The sequence below is a fragment of the Cydia strobilella genome, chromosome 12 (assembly GCF_947568885.1).
Source record: "Cydia strobilella chromosome 12, ilCydStro3.1, whole genome shotgun sequence".
NCBI lineage: Eukaryota > Metazoa > Arthropoda > Insecta > Lepidoptera > Tortricidae > Cydia > Cydia strobilella.
The window spans coordinates 17,791,665-17,814,746 of record NC_086052.1 but is presented as its reverse complement, the minus strand read 5'-3'; the positions used below and the strand labels follow the sequence as shown (position 1 = coordinate 17,814,746).

At 36.8% G+C, this 23,082-nt stretch overlaps 1 protein-coding gene across 6 annotated transcripts in view; it reads left to right on the top strand.

Moving 5' to 3' along the window:
- LOC134746285 (mucin-2-like) overlaps positions 1–23,082 on the top strand; it is a 114,883-nt gene that overhangs the window by 81,338 nt on the left and 10,463 nt on the right. For all 6 annotated transcript variants that reach the window (XM_063680641.1, XM_063680640.1, XM_063680639.1 and 3 more), the window contains 2 exons: positions 14,003–14,095; positions 22,846–22,921. In XM_063680641.1, the coding sequence (XP_063536711.1) occupies positions 14,003–14,095; positions 22,846–22,921 (169 nt within the window). The remainder of the gene's footprint in view (positions 1–14,002; positions 14,096–22,845; positions 22,922–23,082) is intronic.

The window sequence follows — 23,082 nt, the reverse complement described above, 5'->3', positions numbered from 1 at the left end:
GCGTGCGCTTCCTGCTGCCACTGCCAACTCTAGGGCTGGGCAAATTAGACACTAGGTATTTGTAGAAACAAGCGAATATGTAATCATGATCTCTCCGAGTAAGTATATTATGAAGATAGATATGGGATTTAGAACTATGTGCCGCTAGCACCCAAATTTTTGGAATGATTTCTGTTGTTTTATTTTCTGTTTAATGTAAAAACGCAAGGAACCGCATATAATAACAAATTATCGTACTAAAAAAAATTCATTAAAGACCCAGGATTTTAAACCTTTAAATTTATTTTTTCTTTTAAAGCTAGACATTTTTTTAAGTTCACGCCCGAAACTATGTAAATAAAGCCTGGCCAGTAATATATGATCATTGTCAAGAGGGCGCTGTTGTTGCGCATGTATAGGGTGACAGTTCAGTATAGTATGAAAAAAATAGTTCCAGTGAAATTCCGCAACATGGCGCGTGATCATATATTCCTGGTCAGGCTTTACATGCGCAGTACAACAAAGAACAAGACTTCAAACAGTTTAAACCTGTTTGTAAACACACTCCAAAGTCCAACGTCACATCACCAGCATGATCTTGTAAAGCTTTGTTCGGGCATCCAGCGCTGGCGCGTCGCCAAGCTGCGCATCTATCAGGAGGAACGACCTTCCTCCTTGTCTGTACTTATATGGCAGTTGGCGAGTTCCCCGAAAGGGCTTGGCCTTGTCGGACAAAGCGCTTTTTGTCCGTTTCTGCGAAATACTGAAGCAATTGAGCTAATTAGTGAACTGAATCCTTGGAAATCGGAGTTTTCAGAAGACACTTGAGTGGTATTGAGTGAGTTTATTGATGTGCTCAGCGTGTCTTTAAGATTAAATGTGGTATTTTCTATAAAAAGGGACCTTATTGTCGATGGCGCTTACGCCATTATTAACGATGCTCCGATATAAATACAATGCCGCGCGACGCTGTGCGGCGTAAGCGCCATCGACAATAAGGTCCCTTTTCATAGAAAATGCCTCAAATGGACTTGGAATTCTGCTTGCAATTCAGTGTGGTATGTTTATAACAGAATACAATCTTTCCTTAAATGCATTTATGGATATTGAAGAAAACCTTGTTACACAGAATTTGAACACAACGTGTTTGAATGCATCTATTGACATTTTTCAAATTTCACTTGGATTTCTAGACCTTAAATACCACCGACCATATCCACCCATCAGAGAAGATCTGGCACTCGCAGATGATTATATCTGGAGACATGATAAGGAGACAACGAATTTGCATTTGTTAACATAGTTTGGAGTATTATCGAGACGTTATACCGTTATTTGTGACGATTTCAACCAAAAGGTACCACATTGTCGCTTGTCGATAAGGTTGATTTCTAATTGAAGCTATATGGAAATAGCGCCTTACTGACAAGCGACAATAAGTACCCTTTTGGTTGAAAATGGCACATTTACGTAGTCTATATCGTAGATTAACACGCCAACATGCTCTCCAAACTTTAATTACCGAATTAAAGAAAGAGGATTTAGCTTCAGTAAGTAACTGGTTTTGTTTCTAAAGAATAAAAAATGCATATGAAATGCTCGTTTAAATTGATAAAATAATTTGATTCAGTTCCTATTTCCATGTAGAGACTATTCCTTAATTACCAAAGACTCCTGAGACCCAGAAGCATTTGTTTTGTTTTTGAATTTGGAACCAACAGTTATTCCATAAAAGTTCAGAATAGATACGGGATATGTACAGTCGCCATCAGATATATCGGAGCGGCTAAGGTGCTCACAAATATCTGAACACGCCTCTATTGTCAAGGCCTCAAGGCGTTAAGTGCGTGTTCAGATATTTATGAGCACCTCGGCCGCTCCGTTATATCTGATGGCGACTGTACAAAAATTTGTACGCAAGGTCTCAGAGGAGGATAGAAATTGACATCATAGAGGGTAATAGCTGGCAGCTACATGTTTAATTATTAAACAGATCTTACACACTAGGGTATAATGTACCTCGTCCTATATAATATATTTCCTGTGACAAGCATCTAACAATTTGTGAGCTATCTATGGGGAGAAATCCATAAGCTCATTATAGCGTCTCGTGCGCACGTACACCGTACGGCGCACACGCATCCGTCGATCGCACGCGAAAGCTGACCACATGCAGTAGAAACGCTGACAGTTGTCATGTCATCGTGATTGTTGGATTTCTCTGTCATGAATACGCGTTCGAATAGTGGGTAATTTAGATCCGTATAGGTAAGTGTACTATTAATATAGTCTGTTCGGAAAGAGAAGAGTCGTGGAATGTATTGGGCCCCATACATTCCACGACTCGTCTCATTCCGAACAGACTCTAACAAGTATTTTGTACACTATTTTTGACAAAAGGGGTAAAGTTAACCCAGAGATAATCCAGGGAAAACCCGACGATCGACAATCAAACAAAAAAAATGACGTTGATTTAATACGAGTAGAGGATTAGTTTTTTCAATATGATGAGACTAAAGGATGACTCACGTTAGACCGGGCCGTGTCCGGGCCGGAGCTTCCGGCGCTTCGTTTTCTATGGAAAGCATCACGTGATCACCTGTCATGTCATAGAAAAATAAGCGCCGGAAGCTCCGGCCCGGTCACGGCCCGGTCTAACGTGAGTCATCCTTTAATCGCATCTTTCATTTATTTATTTAACTAGACATTTCAGATGTGTCGTTGGTCGCCAAAAGTCTCTAAAACAATGTACTAAAATCATCATAATTAATCAGTAGATTTTAGACCTTACAAGGTCTAAAATCTATACATAAATACACATAATACACACATACATATATATAATAATATATGTATATTTATACATAAATACCTACTAATGTTTCTCGCCATCAATATTTTCGTTTATATCTATCATTTAAATTTTTGTCAGAAAGTGACGCTTATAACTTACGAGCCGCTACAACTACAATGTAATCATCTGAGTAAAGTACTACCTATGTCAGGAAATCCAATCAATAAGTATTATAAAACAGCATACGAGTCATACTGTGGCGGTTATCAATTAACATACAACCGTGACTTTTAAGATTGTTCTCAATTAAGTTAATTAAATGAGTCGGAAGCCAAATTGGCCAATTACATAAATTACACGAATTACTGTTTATTTCTGCAGTGCGATAGAAAGTCATGCGCCGCTACCCGTCTTTCTACGGGCCTTATAAGGAGAGAGCTTTATGCAACTTTCTTTATTTTAGGGAGCCGGTAATAACAAAAATGCTGTACTTATTATAAACTCAAGACCAATGTAAAAGCGTTACTTCATGATAATATCTTCGTTTATCTCTCTATCCATTTTAAATCTCTTTAATTTCAAACGCTGGCGGAGTAGAGGTGGCTCGAAGAAGATTTTTTTTCTGAGAAACTGTAGGATGGGGACTATTATAAAAGGCAAATCATCAACAACCACATGACATATCCCTGTTGGCTTTTTGGCAAACAACGCAGCATACACAAAGACAAAGACCTAACATGACAAATTGGGTAGGTGACATCAGTTTTGAGGATCAAATGTGTGTATGGGACCCATTGTCTTAAAGCAATACAAAAGTCACAAATGATGATCAAAGTCATCATTGATCAAAGTCTGGGACCCGCACTTTACTGACGAATCGCTAACAAAATGGCAACACATCGTTACGTCACTGTGTCACTTTGCTTTGAAGCAGTTTCGATGTATGGAAAATAAGGAAACGCGATTTTGTCGGTGAAATGTTGCGTTTATGTACCTATATATTGTTGCCATACAATGTTTTTTTTTAAATTAAATGTAAGGAATCGATTGGTACCGTAATTTTTTTATTGTTTGAAAGTTTTAAAAAGTTTTATTTTTTCAAACTGAGGTCTTGTATTTTTTTTATTATTCCCATATATTTTTTTAATTTCCAATTTGTTGTGATACATTGCTCATTTTCTATATACACATTTTCTATAGATTTAGTTATAAAATTCAATGTGTCAACTACCCTATTCATTCCATAGTATTTAATAGAGCGTATTTCCCTACATTTGTTTACTAATGAGTTAATTTGTCCGTTCTAACACGATTTGTCACGAAATTAGAGCAACCGTCGAACCAACTGACCGAATCAGTGTCGCCACGCGCCACCTCCTACATAATTATAACAGACTTAATTATAATGAAAATAAGGTCTTTTATTCAGATAAACGTGTATTCCATAGATCACGCAAAAACTGATCAACAATATGATCGAGAGGCCGATTGTTTTAACAATTCGACATGGTTTTGACACGACCGTAAATCAACGTGCACTGCTGCACCGTGCGAGCCGCTAACCCTGATTGGTGCTAACGAAATTCAATAAGGAGTCGTTTCATTATGGTCTCCCCAAAAGTGTCGACGCGGAATCGGCACAAGCCGATAGAAAAAAGCTTTAAATAATAAGAGCAAAAAAGACTTCGTTCGGCTCCATTCGGATCGGCCGAAGCCTGACGACGCGACACCATGTTTTTCGCTCTGAATGCGTAGCTATAAAGAATTTTCTATCGGCTATTGCTGATTCTGCGTCGATAGATATGTGGAGACCCTTAGACATCTCGATCGCACTTATTGGTGCCACGTGACACGAGGACACGACTCAAGGTCATACCTTTCAAAATAAGATCAAAACCTTGTCAAATTATTAAAACAGAATAGACCTCGTCTTCCACAGATAACACAAAAACTGATCGATAATTATAATGTACGAGGTGATAATAGGTATCGCATGCGCGTGCGATCATGCGCCTGCGCTACCGTTCCGGTGAGATGCTGCATGCGATTGGACCGCTTTATGCGCAATTAAAAAGTCCGGTTTCATAAGAAATGTATAAGTAGCTTGTTGATTTTGCGGATGGTGGAATAATTATAGTAGCCAGTAACATATGCTACATTGTATAAACGATAAAGTACATAATTTTTCTTTATATTTGTTCGGATAATTACGTATCGTACAGCTTCCAATTGTGTTTAATGTAGAACAGTTTTCGATGTTATTGTATGTCCATACCACTCTGACATACCTATCTGTAAGTTCATCTACGTGTTTAAAATAAATTAAATTAGAATCCACAACATACTTATATTTTAACCAGATTATTCCTTTGCATTCTTCGTGTCTTCGTCACGGTCCCGTTTGAATACAGAGACAATCCGCAAATTCCCGCGTCTATTATTAAACCGTCCGGATGAACTACAATTTACTACTAACATTCATGTTTGAAAATGTTAAAATAACCTTTATTCATTTGGAATACAGATTATAATTGCTTGAAGTGTCTGATTTATCTTTGATACAAATTAAGCCGTTAACCGACTGGATTTTTCGTTTTCTTATTGCAAAGCGATCATTTATTAAATAGCTTCCATTGATCAAGATATAAATACTAAATAGAGTGATTATATAAAAAACGTTTTGCGATTAAAGATCAATAAATTGAGAAATCTGTTTACTTTGTATTGATCTCTTTTAAATCGAATTCATTTGAAGCTCACGATTATTGAACGTGATGTTAATTCAGACTTTTTTTTCGCGATTAATTACTATTTATCTGACACGAAGATCGAAATTTTATTATAAGATTTTTAATGCAGGTTCTAGAAATAAAACTATTTTAACGGATTGTATCGCGTTCGTAACGAATGCTGTATAGAATTCGAAACATCGGAATGTATTTTCAATTTATCATGTGCGATATATCCCGTTAAAATAGTTTTATTTTATTTTATTTTGATAGGTACAATAACATAATGCAGGCAAACAACATTGTAAAATATTTCTTACATAAGCAACTTACACATTACTTACATTACGATTACAACTGTACACAACATTATCGTGGAATAATTATTAAGCTAAATACTAATTTTGACTATAAAATCTTCTGTTATTAAAGTTCATAGTAAAAACACAATAAATTGTTAGCACGGTAAGATAATAAGTATTTACTTACAAATTTTGAGACAGCAAAACATTTTTGAACTTAGGTAAAGAAAAACTCAAAATATCAAAATCAATATCTAAGTTATTACCTATATATAAGTAACTATCGCGGTAATCGAACACAATATTATATTCTAAGTTGTGGGTTATATTTGTAGGTTGAAGATTTCACTGATAAATTAACTTAAAATACACATGTATTAGTTATTTATCGTTTGATTTCATTAAATTTATCATTTATAACGTGACTTTAACATCTATCGTTTCCTCAAAAGTCATCATAAGAGCTAGATGTAACTAAATTAAACTTTTAGTCAAAATAAAGAACTTTTAGTCAAAAAAAATTACATGGATCTATCTAGACAAGTATTTTTAGAGAAAGGGAATTCCACCAATGCCCCTTAACTGTTTCGCTGCCGCGCCGGGCACATGTGATGTGAGTGATGTGACCGATTTTAGTATGCAAGTTACGAGCGCGGCGTTCAATGTTTTTTTTTTTTTTTTTGTTGGCCCACCTCCCTCCTCTATATTATTATTGATTTTTATTTTTCAATATTTGTTTCTTTTTTATTTTTCTCTTTTCTTTCTTTTCTTTACATACTTTTCTTAGACTACTTAACCTACTTACAGTCACCCTATTAATATAGTAACATATCAATTTAGTACCGTTTATTACAGTTACTACACTTGTCAACTACAAAAATACGCATTTAATACAATTAATGTCAAATTCATTATACATATGCATACATATGCGTTCAATTCGACTCTTTCTTCTTTGATCTAACGATAGCTTGATTTAAAAGATATAATATAGCGTCTAACCAAATATTTTCAATAAAGTAGCTTTCAATATACTTCTTTATTTTAACATTAGAAAGAAGGTAAGCGATCTTAACATGTCTCTTTATTAAAAATCACTTTTGAAAAGTAAGTCACAGCAACTATGTTACAATTATAAATCATATACGATCTTTTACATTATTACAATATAAACAAATTTTGTAAAAGTGTTTTTTAATATTTTTCAATAAAAAGACACTTCAGGATTGTTTACCATTTTTCTAATGCTAAAAAAACGAACTACATATAGCAACACTTGAAGATTCAAAGATTCAAAGATTTATTTGTTCAACATAGGTAAGTTACAAGATGTTAAATACATATTTCAGTATCATTATGTCGTGCATATTGGCATACAAATTCAATAAAAATACACGCTAATCATAATATCACAGAAAAACAATAATAGTCAAAACAGGGTTATGTCATGCAGTAAATCTTAATGAGGTAATTCAGTCAAAAATTCTATAATAGAGTAATATGCTTTCTCGGTAAGAAAAGCTTTTAGGTTTTTTTTTAAAACATTATTCTTGTCTTTACATGCAATTATATTCGCCGGTAACTTGTTATATATTTTGTGAGCCATTCCAAGTATGCTTTTTTTGTAAAAATGCCGTTTTATTTGGTACTTGTGGAATGCTTTTTATTTAAATTGCATTTAAATACTATTTAAAATAACAAACATTGAATGGCACGTTTGGCGCGTTATTTCGGTGGCGGTTGGCCTGCCAAGCATCTGGCCCACTGATCTTCTGCAGACCTAATAATAGCGGCCGGAAGACTGGAGAACATTGACATACTGACATGGTGTCTCCTGGGATGCTAGTTCGACGTAAAACTACGTCAATATTGTAACAAAATAGGGCAACAAAACTGGGTAAAATTCCTGTCTCATATTTCGGAGGATAACTACGTTTATATTTCTTTCAGTTAGAAGGAGCTAATCGTAATAATCTAATATTAAAAATATGTATTTGAAAATGTATTCGCTTGTGTGTTTTCGCCTCATATCAAACATCATATTAATGACAGAATAAACTTTTTTATGTGATTTTATAATGTACCTAATCTATTTACATACCAAAATATTTTTCTTCGATGTGTCGTTTCTCAAAAGCATTTTTTTTTTCAACCGGTGCAAAAAGCATCAAGAGAAGCCATTAACAGGTTCAGTTATATCTGAATCTGACCCCTCTGAAAATTCGAAGGCTTTTGAAAAAAAAACTCATTCGGACAAAAGAAAATAGGTACCCTTTTTTTTGACGGAGTGAGAATGCACTTACGCACGGTGTGTGGGACTCGCCGCTCCTTGCCCCTCTCTTGCCGAGAGGGGGGGAGAATTTGGCCCTACCCACTAAACCCACTCCGGCGTTTCACCCTCTTTGCCGTTCGTGAGGGCGCACTGGGATCGATAACATTCCACCACGGCGCCACGATGGCTAAATTGTAGCGTGTTCATTGTGCAGTTCTTAAAAAGTGCAAAATAATTCCGTGAACTGAATTCGTTACAATCCCATCATGTAAATCCGCGCAGTTTAAATCGGACCCCAAAACGACAACGTCAACATCTCTGACTCACAACCTAATCACCTTGTCAGTAAACGACAAGCGATACATATCGTCTGTCACGACATAAACATGATACAGAAACATAGGGCGGGCTGTAGCAAGCTTAAGTCGTATTTTCGAAAGAACACCTGTGGATGTGTTATGCAATGTGAACTGACTGACTCATTGCTTGGCGTTTAACGAATACAAACTGTGTATTAAATTATACAGATGGTGTGAGTTACGGTAATTGTTGTATAAATTGAGTAAAAACGTAAACAATGGGTAAATGTCGTGTCCTTGTTTGTTTGAAAAAACGTTTCGATTGACTAAATATTTCGTTGTAACCGTAAAATTAAAAAAAAAAACAATTTCAAGCTTCTCTATGTACCTAAGGTGTGTTTTATAACAATACCAGAAAATATTAGGATATAACAATCTCATTAATTACTTAAAAAACGTTTTTTAATAAAAGGAAGTCAAGATTGTTTACCTTTTTTCTAATGCTAAAAAAACGAAAGTATAGTTTAGTCTTTAGTAAAGTATCGTTATATTTCTAAAGTTTTGACTAAATTTTCATAAACAACTTTGGGATCAAATCAAATTATTTTATTAAATATTTTAATTTGTGTTTTTTAAGTACTATATATAAATTACAGTTATAGTTTATACATTTTCATAGTTAAATGAAACATTGTATGAAAAATCTGTGGGTAAAACTTTAAAAATAACGATACTTTGCTAAGTAGGATTAATTGTAGATTTTTCTCGTAATAACAGCGTCATCGAAGTAGACGTTTACTAAATAGATAGTGGCCTGATTCGAACTTTAAGATATGGATTGGATATAACGGACGTTTCTTCAAACAAAAACGTCGCTTTTGACACTGCCATATCCGACCCATCGTATCTTTATCAAATTTTCGACGTATCATAAAGTTTGAATCAGGCCGCAACTAACATGAAGAGCGTAAACCGACGAAGTTTGCGGAAGCATAAATTACATACCTTAATTTATTTAATCTCAAACATAGGTGTGGTAATATGTGCTCCGTATATTTACACTGTTAATGCAGTTAGTACACAAACTATCATCAGTATTGAGCATTTATTTACTTTCTGCGATGACACAACAAATTCTGGCGAAAAGAGACAGCATTTGTGTATGTGTCGTCACAGCTTTGTCAAAAGATATAGTCTTGCTCGGTACTGTAGTGTACTTAAACCAACACTAAATTAGATTAGAAGCGCTGAGTACTCTTGAAGTCATGTCATGTAGACTTATATTGACCGGGATATAGACCGTGATTACCTTTTGTAATATTTGTGAACATGATGCATGTAACTGCGTCGAAACATCGGGAGCTCATAAATAATACAAAAGGTACTGAGTACTCTTGAAGTCATGTCATGTAGACTTATATTGACCGGGATATAGACCGTGATTACCTTTTGTAATATTTGTGAACATGATGCATGTAACTGCGTCGAAACATCGGGAGCTCATAAATAATACAAAAGGTACTGAGTACTCTTGAAGTCATGTCATGTAGACTTATATTGACCGGGATATAGACCGTGATTACCTTTTGTAATATTTGTGAACATGATGCATGTAACTGCGTCGAAATATCGGGAGCTCATAAATAATACAAAAGGTAATCACGGTCTATATCCCGGTCAATATAAGTCTAGTGAAACTAACCGTGAATCATTCAAAACTCTAGTCATGTCATGTCTAATGTAATGTGTAACTTCGAAAGCGGGGTAGGTTATTGGTAAATGGCAAATATTTACTACACTAGAAGCACTTTCTGATTCTACTGTAGCAACGGTAAGCAAGATGCCTTGTTAATCGTTGCAGTAGCGTAGGCAGATGCTAAAGTATTAAGTGCTTTGCGTGCACCATACTTCTAAACATGAGCGTGATGAGCGTAGTATCGAGTTAAACCCTTCGGAGGTAAATTCAAGTTTATTCTACGCAATTAAGACCCCTTATTTTTTTATAATGTGTACAATTGTACATCTTTTGATAGTTGAAATTAAACTGCTCTACTGTTAGTTGAGAATTCGTAAACCATATTTCAAAGACAAGGTCTATCGATGGTCAGAAGAAGGTAGGTAAGAGTGATGGATGCTACGTATGCGTATCTATAAGTATATTTATAAAATGTATGGGCTATTTGTGTCTCCCTGGGATATGCCGCGTCAGAGTGACAAGCGTAAGCGCACGGTGGACGGATCTTACCATTTCTAATCCAAATCACTTCCGGTACAGTCAAGGGCATAAATATATATACATTCCCAAAGTTTTCCCCCAGAAACGCGTGTAAAACCGTCTGTTACCATTTTATACCCAAATCTGACTTTTGGCTAGGATAATATTTTTGGATACACAAATAAATTACCTACATTTAAGTATCTCCGTGATCATTTCGTCTAATTTCATTTCATTATAATCGTACTTCCGCCTAAATGTAGAGCAATTTATTTTCAATCAACAAGCGAAAATTATAGGGGACACTATAAGTACCAAAATCATTATGCCCGACAACTAACAATTTGACCTATTATGTGTTCTCAATATTGTCTATTTAATTTACCTACATATTTGTATACTTGACTTCTAAATGACCATAGTTCAAATACCAACCCGAGACATTTGGACAGATGATTTGAATTGATGATAGTATCAATATTACCTCTACTGTCATCTGAGTATGCACGCGGTTGAGTGGTTAGGAAATCATATAAGTACTTACCTAATATGTGTAGTGTCAATTGACGCGAAGACAAGAGACCTGAATACTTGTCTTCAATAATTGTTCGAGGTTATAGGGAGCGTGCATAAATTGTAGGGGGCAGCACAGGAGACGTCAGATTTTTGGCGCGAGGCGTAGATGTGTAGTTTATGCTTCCAAAGTAGCCCACAAGATGGCAGCACTTGCTTTGGCGTGAAGTGTCAATGTACATGTGATGTACATGTTTATGGTTCCGATTCAGGTCACAAGATGGCAGACCCTCCAACGCGCACGGTCCCTATAGGGTTTGAAATCTGGTAGTCTACTCTAGTTATTATTGACAGTAATTTAAAATTATTACTCCGAGTCCGTCTGCTAACTTTGCACCAACTTGAATAGAACCAATTAAGGAAACTTTATGGTCAAATTTTCACAAAAGTTTTAAATTAATTTGTTAGCTTAGTCCAACTCTCATAATTATTAATTCATAAAATATGTTTTTATTTCTAGGCTAGATATTCATTTCAAAGGATTAGGTAATGAATAGGTACCGTAAAATGGGGTGAGTAGGGTTCGCGGGGAGAGTTGGGTTATGAATGGGGAGAGAAGGGATGAAAGGGGGTGAGATGGGATTTTAAGGCTACTGCTACAAAAATGATATATTCCAATTTAAAATGGAGCATGGAATAGTAATACTCATAATAAAAAAAATCGATCCAACATTATTCCAAAATCAGCTTTGTATGAAAATCCATCTCACCCCAATTACGAGGGACTACGGGGTGAGGTGGGATTTCCTGTTTATCGTCAAAGTTATGAAATGGAACTACCCAAAATAAAATAAAAACTAAAATACACACGTCCGGAACACTTATTATATACACCATTCAGTTTGCATATGTGTGATGTTGTCTTAAGAGTTATTCTCTTGTCGGTGGAGTATCTTCCAGCTTTCCCTATCCCGCGCCAGCTCTTTGACTTTTTCATACGACACGACCCCTACTTTTTCTTTCACTTGATCTAAAAAGCTGCGTCTGGGTTTTCCTCTACCCCGCTTCCTTCCTATCCGCCCCTCCAGGATAGTTTTAAAGAAGTAGTCGTGTCGTATTAAGTGTCCAATCATTTTCCCGCGTCTATTTGCAATAGTGTTCAGAATAGCTCTTCTTTCACTCACTCTTCTTAGCACCTCCTCATTCGTTATCCTGTCTCTCCAACTAATGCCTTCCATTCGCCTCCAGCACCACATTTCAAATGCTTCCATTCTCTTTCTATCTCTTAGGGTCATTGTCCACGTTTCACTTCCATAAAGGGCTATACTCCAGATGTACACCTTAATCAGTAGCTTCTTGCTTCTGCATGATAAACGGGATTTCAATAATTGTTTCCTCTGGTTGAAAGCTTTTTTTGCCATAGCAATCCTTGAAACGATGTCTGGTGTGCACCTGGAGTCCCTGGTAATTAAGCTACCTAAATATTTGAAACTATCAACCTGCTGAATTGGGATGTTGTTGAGAACTATTGGAGGATGATTAGTTTTGCGTTTTGAAGTTATAAGGGTCTTAGTTTTCTTTATGTTTATCTTTAAGCCTAATTCGTTAAATACTGTGTCCATTGTTAACATTAGATGTTCTAGTTGAGCTGAAGTTTCTGCAAGTTTGCATATGTAAAAATAAAATGTTATCGAGGTTTGAATGTCAGTTTTGCTCCTACTCACCCTATTTTAAGGTATTGATCAACCAGTGGGATAGAAATAAATAGAGGTGTAGGTGTAGACTATAACTCTTTAAAAATGATGAAACATTAGCTTGCACAACGCAACGCTGCTCTATTTCGGCATCGCATTGAAACTAAAAAAGCTCATATCGACTATAAACACTCCATTATGAAAATATTATAAAGTACGAATATTACAACACCCGCCAATGATTCAGTGGGCTATGAAAATAGTCGAAAGCGGTCTCACAACAAGGTCATCCCCTACTACGAGAAATACTACGATAAGTAAACCCCGTTATCTAACGCTCAGTTTGGGGGCAAGCTAAAATACTGATGTTGCTTCACATAAGTATAAAGGATGACTCACGTTAGACCGGGCCGTGTCCGGGCCGGAGCTTCCGGCGCTTACTTTTCTATGACATGACAGGTGATCACGTGATGCTTTCCATAGAAAACGAAGCGCCGGAAGCTCCGGAAGACACGGCCCGGTCTAACGTGAGTCATCCCTAATTAGTCGATTCATATTTACTTATAAAGAGTTATTTGTCAACATAAAATTCGTCTTGCGAATATTGAAGTTATTTATTATCGTCGATAAGATAACAAGAGAAAGAATTGTGGCCTTACTTTAGCGAATAGCTAGTTTATTATGTTTCTTGAGAGCTATAAATTGCAAAAGATGTCTGTTTTTTTTTTTTTTTTTTCACAAATTTATTTACATACAAGATATATACAGTGGTACTACGTAAACGAAATTAATAACTAGCTTAAATCTAAAATAGGCCCTTGAGGCATTGTACCAAGGATGCTGGCGGCATTTCCCCGCTGTATCGCAATGCTGATACGTTGTGCGAGAAAGCCTACAAAATTACAGTAAAATTACAGTTCAAGACGTATTTAATGTGATTTGGCAACCTTGCTTGCAAGTTTGTTATGGTAATGGTTTTAAATATTGCCTTTAGTTTCATATTATAATTATATGACTAAAATAGATTAATACGACGATAATACGATTATATCTCGGTTAAGTCAATCATTTTGTATAAACATCGTATACATTTAAATCAGGTATTTCGTTAAGAGGTTTCACCACTTCACTCTCATCTCTCGTCTGCCTAGACTGTTTACCGTACACTTTCGAAATATTAATAATGTGTTTATTTTGTCTGACAGGTGCAAGAGACAGTCCGAACGAGCGTAGTCAGCCAGCCAGCACAGGACTTTGATCCCGACCACTGCTGGGACGAGCGGGTGCTGAAGAAGCATGTATGTTAAACACCTTATCTCTCTCTGCGGTGGCAGCATGATTGCATTTTTATCGTATGTCACTATGCCTGTCACTTTCGCACTTACATACTTGTTAGAACGTGACAGACATGGTGATAGGCGATAAAAATGCCACCGTGCTTAGCCCGCTGGTCGCTGCTCAATCACAAGGTTGAGTAACGTGATCATGCCATCAGTCATCTTCCTCGCGTTATCCCGGCATATTTGCCACGGCTCATGGGAGCCTGGGGTCCGCTTGACAACTAATCCTAAGAATCGGCGTAGGCACTATTTTTACGAAGACGACTTCCATCTGACCTTCCAACCCAGAGGGGAAACTAGACCTTATTGGGATTAGTCCGGTTTCCTCACGATGTTTTCCTTCACCGAAAAGCTCATTGGTGCGAGCTGAACCCGCGACCTCCGGATTGAAAGTCGCACGCTCTTACCGCTAGGCCACCAGCGCTTCCATGATCATGCCATGAGTTGCCTTAATCGTCTTGTGTCCATCTCGTGTTTTTCTTCTTCTTCTTCTTTGTCGGTTCCCCATTACTAGGAATCGATCCACTTGGTTTTGCAGTTCCTGTGATTTATCCATCAGTCTCGTTCTTCTGTAACCCTCACCGCGTGATGGAGTTTGCCTGAGGTGGCCTTCTTAACTTTCATCTCTTAAAACTGAGCAAATTTTGATGTTTTCAATGACCGGTTCAGAATCATAAGCCAGCATCTCTAATACTCCACTTGTTTATCTTTTGTGTTCCTGGGAACCTCACATTATTAACTGTCGTCTGTCGTAATCGTTTAAAATACGTAGAAGTCTACCATTTAAAATACATACATAAAGTTTCTCGGTCTCTTAAAGATGACAAAAACATTATCATTATACACAAATACATATGTATGTTAGTCTGTAAGGTAAATACCGTAATATGGGCCCTTATTGCCTGATTTAAATTTTAAATAAATGAATAAAGCTTTTGTAACTATTAATACGTAAATAGGTACATGAAATTTCAGATATTCGGTCTTGACGGTTTTCTCTTCCAAGAATTGTATTTTTAAGAGATTATTCTCAAATAAAATAAGGAAGTGTTGGACTGGAATACCCAATATTTTGAATGACAAAAAAGTTGTACGTTTGCCAAATACATAGGTAGTCCAAATTCTGTTACATTTTCTGGGAATTTTAATATAGAATTTATTTATCTCTTCCATTCAATATGAAGTTGTGGCATAGTAAATGTATTTTATTTTGGAATATTGAGAATATCAAGAGCTCTTTAGCAGCTCATGGACATTAGTGGATAGAAATCTCATCGATGAATGTTCTCATATTAAACTATACTATACGTCCGCTATGTCCCTTCGATTAGGACAGGCCCAAAAAATCCTTACAAATAGTGGCCGGGCGGCCACGCGCCACCCTCTTCTAAAGAGTTTACTGTGTTCCTGATTTTGGTTTAGGTCGTCGGTCCTTGCACGATCCTTATGTTAAACTTCTGTGATCCTAGAATATCACCCTGTGATAGCCCGCAACGCCTATACAATGCAGGTACACTTAGTAGCCATAGAAAATTGAGCAAGTTTAGATCTTAGCTTTTATCATTAGGTATCTATATCGTGTTTCAATGAAGCTATGCTTCCGGCTAAAAGATAATGGGGAATTAGCGAGCCGTGAAGAAAGCCACTGCAGCGCGTGCTTAACTAGCTTTCGCTTTCGACGCGCGCGCAGCGCGAGCTAGCCGTTACCAACAGGGTTGGCGTGGGGTTGGCACATTTTAGCGCTTTCCTGGTTTCATCCCGGCTGCCTCATCTTTCAAATTTGTTTCTTTTTGGTTTCTATGTCAAATAGACTTGTTTCATTTTTAAATTTTTGTGCTTTTATTGCTCTTCTTTGATTAATATATTTGCCACGTTCCTCAGTTCACCCTGAAATGAAATGAAATATTTATTTGCTTAAACATGGTAATTACATACATTTGTTATAAATTAATTGATTTAGTATCACATGTTAAGCCAAAAAATGGCATGCAAATTTAAAACTAAATAAGAACTTTTATTACAATTTCAAAATTAATATTGAAAAACAAATTTATTAAAATGATTAATATAACATGCAAGTCACATATTTTTTTTATAACAAATCACAACCTGGCAACAGGCCTCCTCTCAGGCGCGAAAGGGATGGAACTATAGTTATAGTCTCCACGCAGTTTTTTTTGTATTATTTCATTATAATTCAAATAAATAAAAAATGTTGCTTTTTACGAAAGTGCCTGTCGTTTGAACCAGATCCATTCTAGAAGGACCTAGAATGAAACATGGTACTAGGAGGAAAGTGAAAAAATTGGAATTAGTCCGGACTAAACCGGTTTCCTCGCGATATTTCCTTTACCAAATAGCAAGGGGTACCTAAATATTAAACTAGTAAGAAGCCGGGCATACCTGAATGAATTTAAAGTTTACAATTTAGTTTACAATCATCATTGGGCTAGCTTGGGTACCTACTATAGCCCAAACCCTTTTTTACAAAGGCCTGGTCAGCATTGTTATGCGCCACAATGCTGACCAGGCCTGATAGGCCTTCAATAAGTTAGAAGACTAAGCAGTGACAACCCTAGTCCTGTGGGTAATCAGCCGAAGCAGCGGACCGAAACATCGCGGTCGCTAGCTTAATGCAGGTGGACTGCACCTATTTTTTGCACCTCACAATCATCATATATTATGAGTCATCAAACTGCCCCCCTTGATACTAAATTGTAATCTGTAAAAAAAGATAAAAAGTATTTTTAGGTTATAAACATTCTGTCAAACTTCATCAAAATTCGTTTCTCATTTTAAGGGGGATCAACCATCGAAAACTTTATACTTAATATTAGTAATATATTAGCGAAATCGGAGATATAAATAGGTAATATTATTTGTAGAGCCAAAAGGTCTTATTAATAATACTTAAAGCAAAGCTTTGAATAATGAATAAAGCGTAGTGGCTAGTCAGCTTATTTATTCCATAGAACGTCTCAGACGCGACAAATTGCACCGACTGAGGGCCGCGGTACTAGCGACGAACTGCCGCGATACAGCTACGTAAATACCTAAGATTAAAATGTGGTGAAGACCAGCATATAAAATTAATTGCTGAAAAGACCGTCATAGGACTCATAGGGCAAGAACTCGTATTTGTATACATACGTCGCTTAAAAAGAGCTTCACTGCTTTTTCTCTACCGGCCTTCTGTAAGTGGAGTGTGTGTAATTTAAAAGTGACGAGTTCTTTTATGTTCTTCCCAACGTTGACCTTACACATTGTTTGTATTACAATTGATTGGGTTTTCAATTTTACGACCATTACCCTAAGTCTGTACAATGAAATTAACTAATTGATTTGCGGTATTTTGGTGGAAATCACTAAAGAATCTGTATTCTATGAATCTGTCGATCTGACGGGTTCTATTAACTTCCACAAGCAACGCCTGACTTGTTTAAGGCGGGATTCCACCAGTGGTGGACCTCGCCGCTTACAAACATATTGAACTTGAGTAGGAACCTAGTTGACAATCGTGCAACGTGAGCGCACGACAAATGTTTAAAAATTTCGTCCGCACGCGCGATAAAAATTATTAATGTCGAATAGGTTTCCTAATTGAAATTCACGCGATAATCGCGTCTCGCAGTCGGGGAGCGAGCAGAGCGCCATTCGCGCGATGCCGGTATTTGCGTTCAATACACACCTAGGACACCTAGTTTTTGTTATAACGCGACCTCGCATGGCTTGTACTCGCCACGTCTGCGTCTGTACCGTGACCGCTTATTATCGATAATTTGCTCCGAGTGTATACCGCCTCCGCGCTCGCTCGAGTCTTGTGCCGCCGTGGGAACACATGCGTCGTGCGTCCCGCTAATATATGTGAGCGTTTCACTCATGAAAGTCCTCGTGTGAGCTTATTTAACTTTCTATGCAGGCGAGAAACCGTAGCCCTTGGGCACACTTGAAAAACTGACGTACGAAAGCCTACCCACATATACATACTTTACATACAAGTTTGGTACATACGCCAACGCGGCTCTTTCGAGGTTCCTACACTTGCCGACCTTGCCGTTCTTTTGTTCAAAATTCACAAAATAAAAACATAAATAAATAAATAATTTTTATTTCGAGTAACTTTTACAGACTCATAGCTTGTGTTAGTAAGTACTTATAGTTATGTTAATGCTTACATTTATCACTATATAAGCACAGAATAATTATTATCATAAAATTAACTTTACAATAAGAAACAATATTGAAATAAACTTAGTTATGTTTCTAGACATATCTGTCGCATGCACCCGGAAAGGTGGGCCAAAATGGTTACTGAGTGGGACCCACGGAGCACCATAGACGGTGCAGGCCGGGGTTCAGGCAGACCAAAAAGGAGATGGCGGGACGACTTGGACGCATTCTACCCCAAATGGTGGGAAAATGGCGATGACAGGGTCGAGTGGAGAAAACGAGGGGAGGCCTTTGCCCAGCAGTGGGACACCAAAATAGGCTAATATAAAAAAAAATGTTTCTAGAAGTACATACCCAAGTAGCTTATACATAATAAGTAATCTAGAAACATGCATGTCCTCACAGTGCCTCATATAAGGGCAGTCAAACCTCTCGGCTATCAACCAATACAAATATGCAATTTACTATAGTTGTTTGATAAATAGTGATACCCCAAACCCAACTAATACAGTCTCGTCCTATCCTAATTATCTGTTGCCAAACGCGTAACGTACCTAATCCCTTAAAAACAATGATGTAAGAACATTCCCCACATTTTCACACCTTCCGTTAAATTTGGCGCGCCCTGCAAACCCAGACATAACGACCTGTTGCTGTATTGTTTCGGCTTCCATCATCGCCTCTATTTTTACGCACAACGTAACTGACTAGTACATCGACATACTTAACTGAGCGAAAATAGACTTTATCACTTTGTAATAAGGTACCGTAAAATCAACCAACTATAGTCCAATAGGTAACAGCTAACAAGGGTTCCCCTCATCTGGCAGAATATTATTTGTCAGAAATACACTTCGCATAACACGTATCGCAGAAAACTTTTAGTCGAATGATACTTTCGCATAAATATATACTTGCCGTAATAGTCATTTCGTAATTTTCGCATAATATTCATTTGGCAGAATTTTCTAAGTGGGTTAGGTTAGGGTTTTCTGCCCAATAATATTATGCAAAAAGAAATTTTGCAAAAATATTATGCGAAAGGTAATTCTGCCAAACGACATTTCTGCCAAATAACATTATGCAACACAAAAATATGTCAAAAAACTTTCTGCGACAATATGGAACCATATAACCATATGCGTTAACTCGCATGACATAAAAATGTACATCTGGTCTCCCGCGATACAGGCCTAGCCTAGTGCGGGGACTCCTGATACCTCCGAATGTCAATTCAGTTATGCACCAACTCTTTTCTGTAACTTGTGATATGTACTTACTATGTACTACAATTGTATTCGTTCTGTGCAATAAAAACATTTTATTTTTTTTATTTTTTTATCTTTATATAACAATTACTACCATATAGCCAGAAACACCTTTCAGAAAATGAGGAAACTTTTAGCAAACAGGAAAATAAACTTAAAACTGAGGTGGCGAATGGTTAAATGTAGGAAAAAAATAATATTTGTTAGATATAGGTACTTGTATTTTGTTTGTTTATACATTTAATTTTTTGCTAAATTATCGCATTGGGTTCATCCCGTAATGATAATTGTATGTGTGAAAAAAAAGTTACATCATCCCAATTCTTATGTATGGTTCCGAAAGCTGGACCCTGAAAAAAAAGTTGGTCAACAAACGGGCTTTTGAAATGTGGATTTATCGAAGGATGCTCAAAATTAAATGGACAGATAGAATGACAAATGTTAGAGTTTTGGAAATCATGAAAAAAGGTTTAGAAGTAGTATCAACAATTAAGAAAAGGAAAGCAGCATATTTTGGACATATATATAGAAACAATAAATACAATTTACTTAAATTAATAATTGAAGGAAAAATTGAAGGGAAGCGTGGTAGCGGTAAAAGGCTCACATTATGGACTGGAAATATAAGAGACTGGTTAAAAGTGAAGAACATAGATACCCTAATTCGCATGACTGAACATAGAGAGACATATAGACATATGGTCTCCGACCTCCTGGACGGAGATGGCACGTGAAGAATAAGATAACAATAATGGTCTACAGGTTTAGTACTTAATTAAGTAATAATGTTTTGTTTAATTAAAGTTATTTCTATAATTTATGGATACTGTTTGCCTAAAAATAGACAACAGGGAGATTATGGACTACTTACAGTTGGGTGGTTTTACGGTACGCGAATGGTTAGTTACTCAGTTAACTGTGTCAACGAAGATACTGACAGCGACAGATTTGACTGCCCATAAATAGCCCTTATATCGTAGCCATAAGGTTCACAAAAGGTGTGATAAGTATATGGAGCAGGTCGGAAACACCATTATTCGAGAGCATTTCCGGCGCGCCCGTTTCCGATGCGTATGCGACTGTGATACTGTGAACTTGATACGCTGTTTACAAGGGCACGCTAAGCACGCACGAAACGAAATGTATTAATCCAATTTATCCAATTAGGACTGAACGTTTTTACCTCATCATTATTGCAAGGATACTTACAACGGTGTTTTGTTGCTAGGGACTTTGCTAATATTAAGAGGAAATATCAGCTAAACCTTTTCTCAGATTTGAGAATTTTAGGTAAATATCTCCGTCGCGCTGACGAGGTCGACTCCTAAAATTAGTGCGATAATTTATTTAGTGTCTTAGGCGAAAAACCCTCCGTAAAAATCTCAGAACTCGAGGTTTCGTTCTCGTCATTTTCCTCCTCCAAAACTTAAGCAATCGTAACGAAATTTTGGGAACAGAACGAGAAAGAAAAATTACCACGAATGTTTCCTCTTAATAATTTTATTGGTAAAACTGAGCATAACTGAAGACCGTATTGTACACGGTCACAATGTATTTCCTATATTGGTCAGTCATAGTCATAGTCATAGGTTTGTACTTTGTAGTAACGTTCTTACAGGTAGGTATTTTATGTTTCTATAGGTATAACTAGGTAGGTATTGAATGTGGTTATACAATATTACTTTAGTTATTTACTATTTATACAGGGTAAATTCCAAGTCGTGGTTCAAAACCACTTTCTCTGACTGTAAATGATCCATATTATCGTATGGCAGTATTTTAATAAAAGATAATTCGTTTATTTTTTCTTATTTTTCAAGTAAAATTGATCTTATACTAAGTAATCATGGTCACCCTATGACTTGACATATGCCGTATGGAAAGCGACAAGACGTCACATTGAGTAGGGTGTCCCGCCGAGTTTGTTGCTGGTCCTATATTGGGATACCCTCCTCCAATTGAGGGGGGATTTAAATCTTCTCGGGGCAGAGGTGTAGGGTTAGAGCCGGCGTAGCTTTATTTGACGTTCATAAGCGCATTGTATATGCCTAATAAACTTTCTTTATCTTTATGCAAAAATGTTTTTTTTTACTTATCATCTGAAAAATTATTATCATTATTAACAACATCATTAGGCTCATCTGTGAATTCTGTATGATGTCTTGTTTTCTTGCTACACGACCCCGAAATCACCCTGTATAGTATTGAACGACAGTAAGTAAATATGTATGTAACACGCTCTAAGTGATAACGTGCGCCTGAACGTGAGGCAAATAAAATTAAGTATCTATATTTGAATTATGATTTATTATGTTGTTTGTCCGTCAGTTTACGATTTAAGAATAAACAGACATTTACGTGCAACTGAAATTGCATTGCAAAATAATAAAAAACCGGAATAAAAATAACAATAAGTGCGAGTCGGACTCGCCCACCGAGGGTTCCGTACTTTTTAGTATTTGTTGTTGTATTTAGCGGCAACAGAAGCAAGAGATACATCCTGGTGACGGACAGACGGACAGCGGAGTCTTAGTTATAGGGTCCCGTTTTTACCCTTTGGGTACTGAACCCTAAAAAATATCAAGTTGTCATGTGGTCATCAAACAAGCCAAATGTAAAATGATAGGTCTTCATGTTTGACACCCAGCTCAATAGAGGTATTAATATAGTCTTTAATAGTCTAGTCTAGACATATGATTACGATTACAACATAGGTTTAAAATCAACATTGGTCAGTATACAGATTGAGAGCCATCTTACTCATAGGTACTGCTAATATAATGTAATTTCAATAGCCACACCACTATACAATTATGAGAAACTAGCTTTTGCCCGCGACTTCGTCTGCACAGCAGTTAAAGTAGCGCCTGGAAAAATTTTCATAGCAATAATTCAATTTGAGCATATTATGCACACAAATTAGCAGGCACTTCATTAATTATCTCAATTCCACCCCGCTTTTTACTTTCTTAAGGGATGATTTTCGGAATAAAAACTATCCTATGTCCTTCTCAGGGACTCAACCTATCTCTATGCCAAATTTCATCTAAATCGATTCAGCGTTTTAAGCGTGAAGAGGGAACACACAGACAGACAGGCAGACTTTCGCATTTATAATATTAGTATGGATGTTAAAAATAAATACAATACCTAAAAATCCTTCTATTACCAGAATTATGAAGCTCACAAAGTTCTTTTTTTTTCTCGCCAAGCACGATCATTGCACCTTGTGCTCTGCACATAGCCAATAAGGTTCCATGTATGTTGCAGTTGGAAGAGTGCACCGACTACGAGCAGCGGCGACGCCTGCGCGCGCGCATACGCACACTCATGGCCGAGCAGGAAGGTGAGCTCTTCCATTCTAACACTTTACTGCTTGTTTTTGTCTAAATGAGGTTTGATTTCAATTTTATCAAGTTTTTTGACTTGGAAGTTCTTTAGACTACACACGTTTGGAGACTCACGGCTCCATATTTTACCTTTGCACATGTTGACCTCCTATTACAT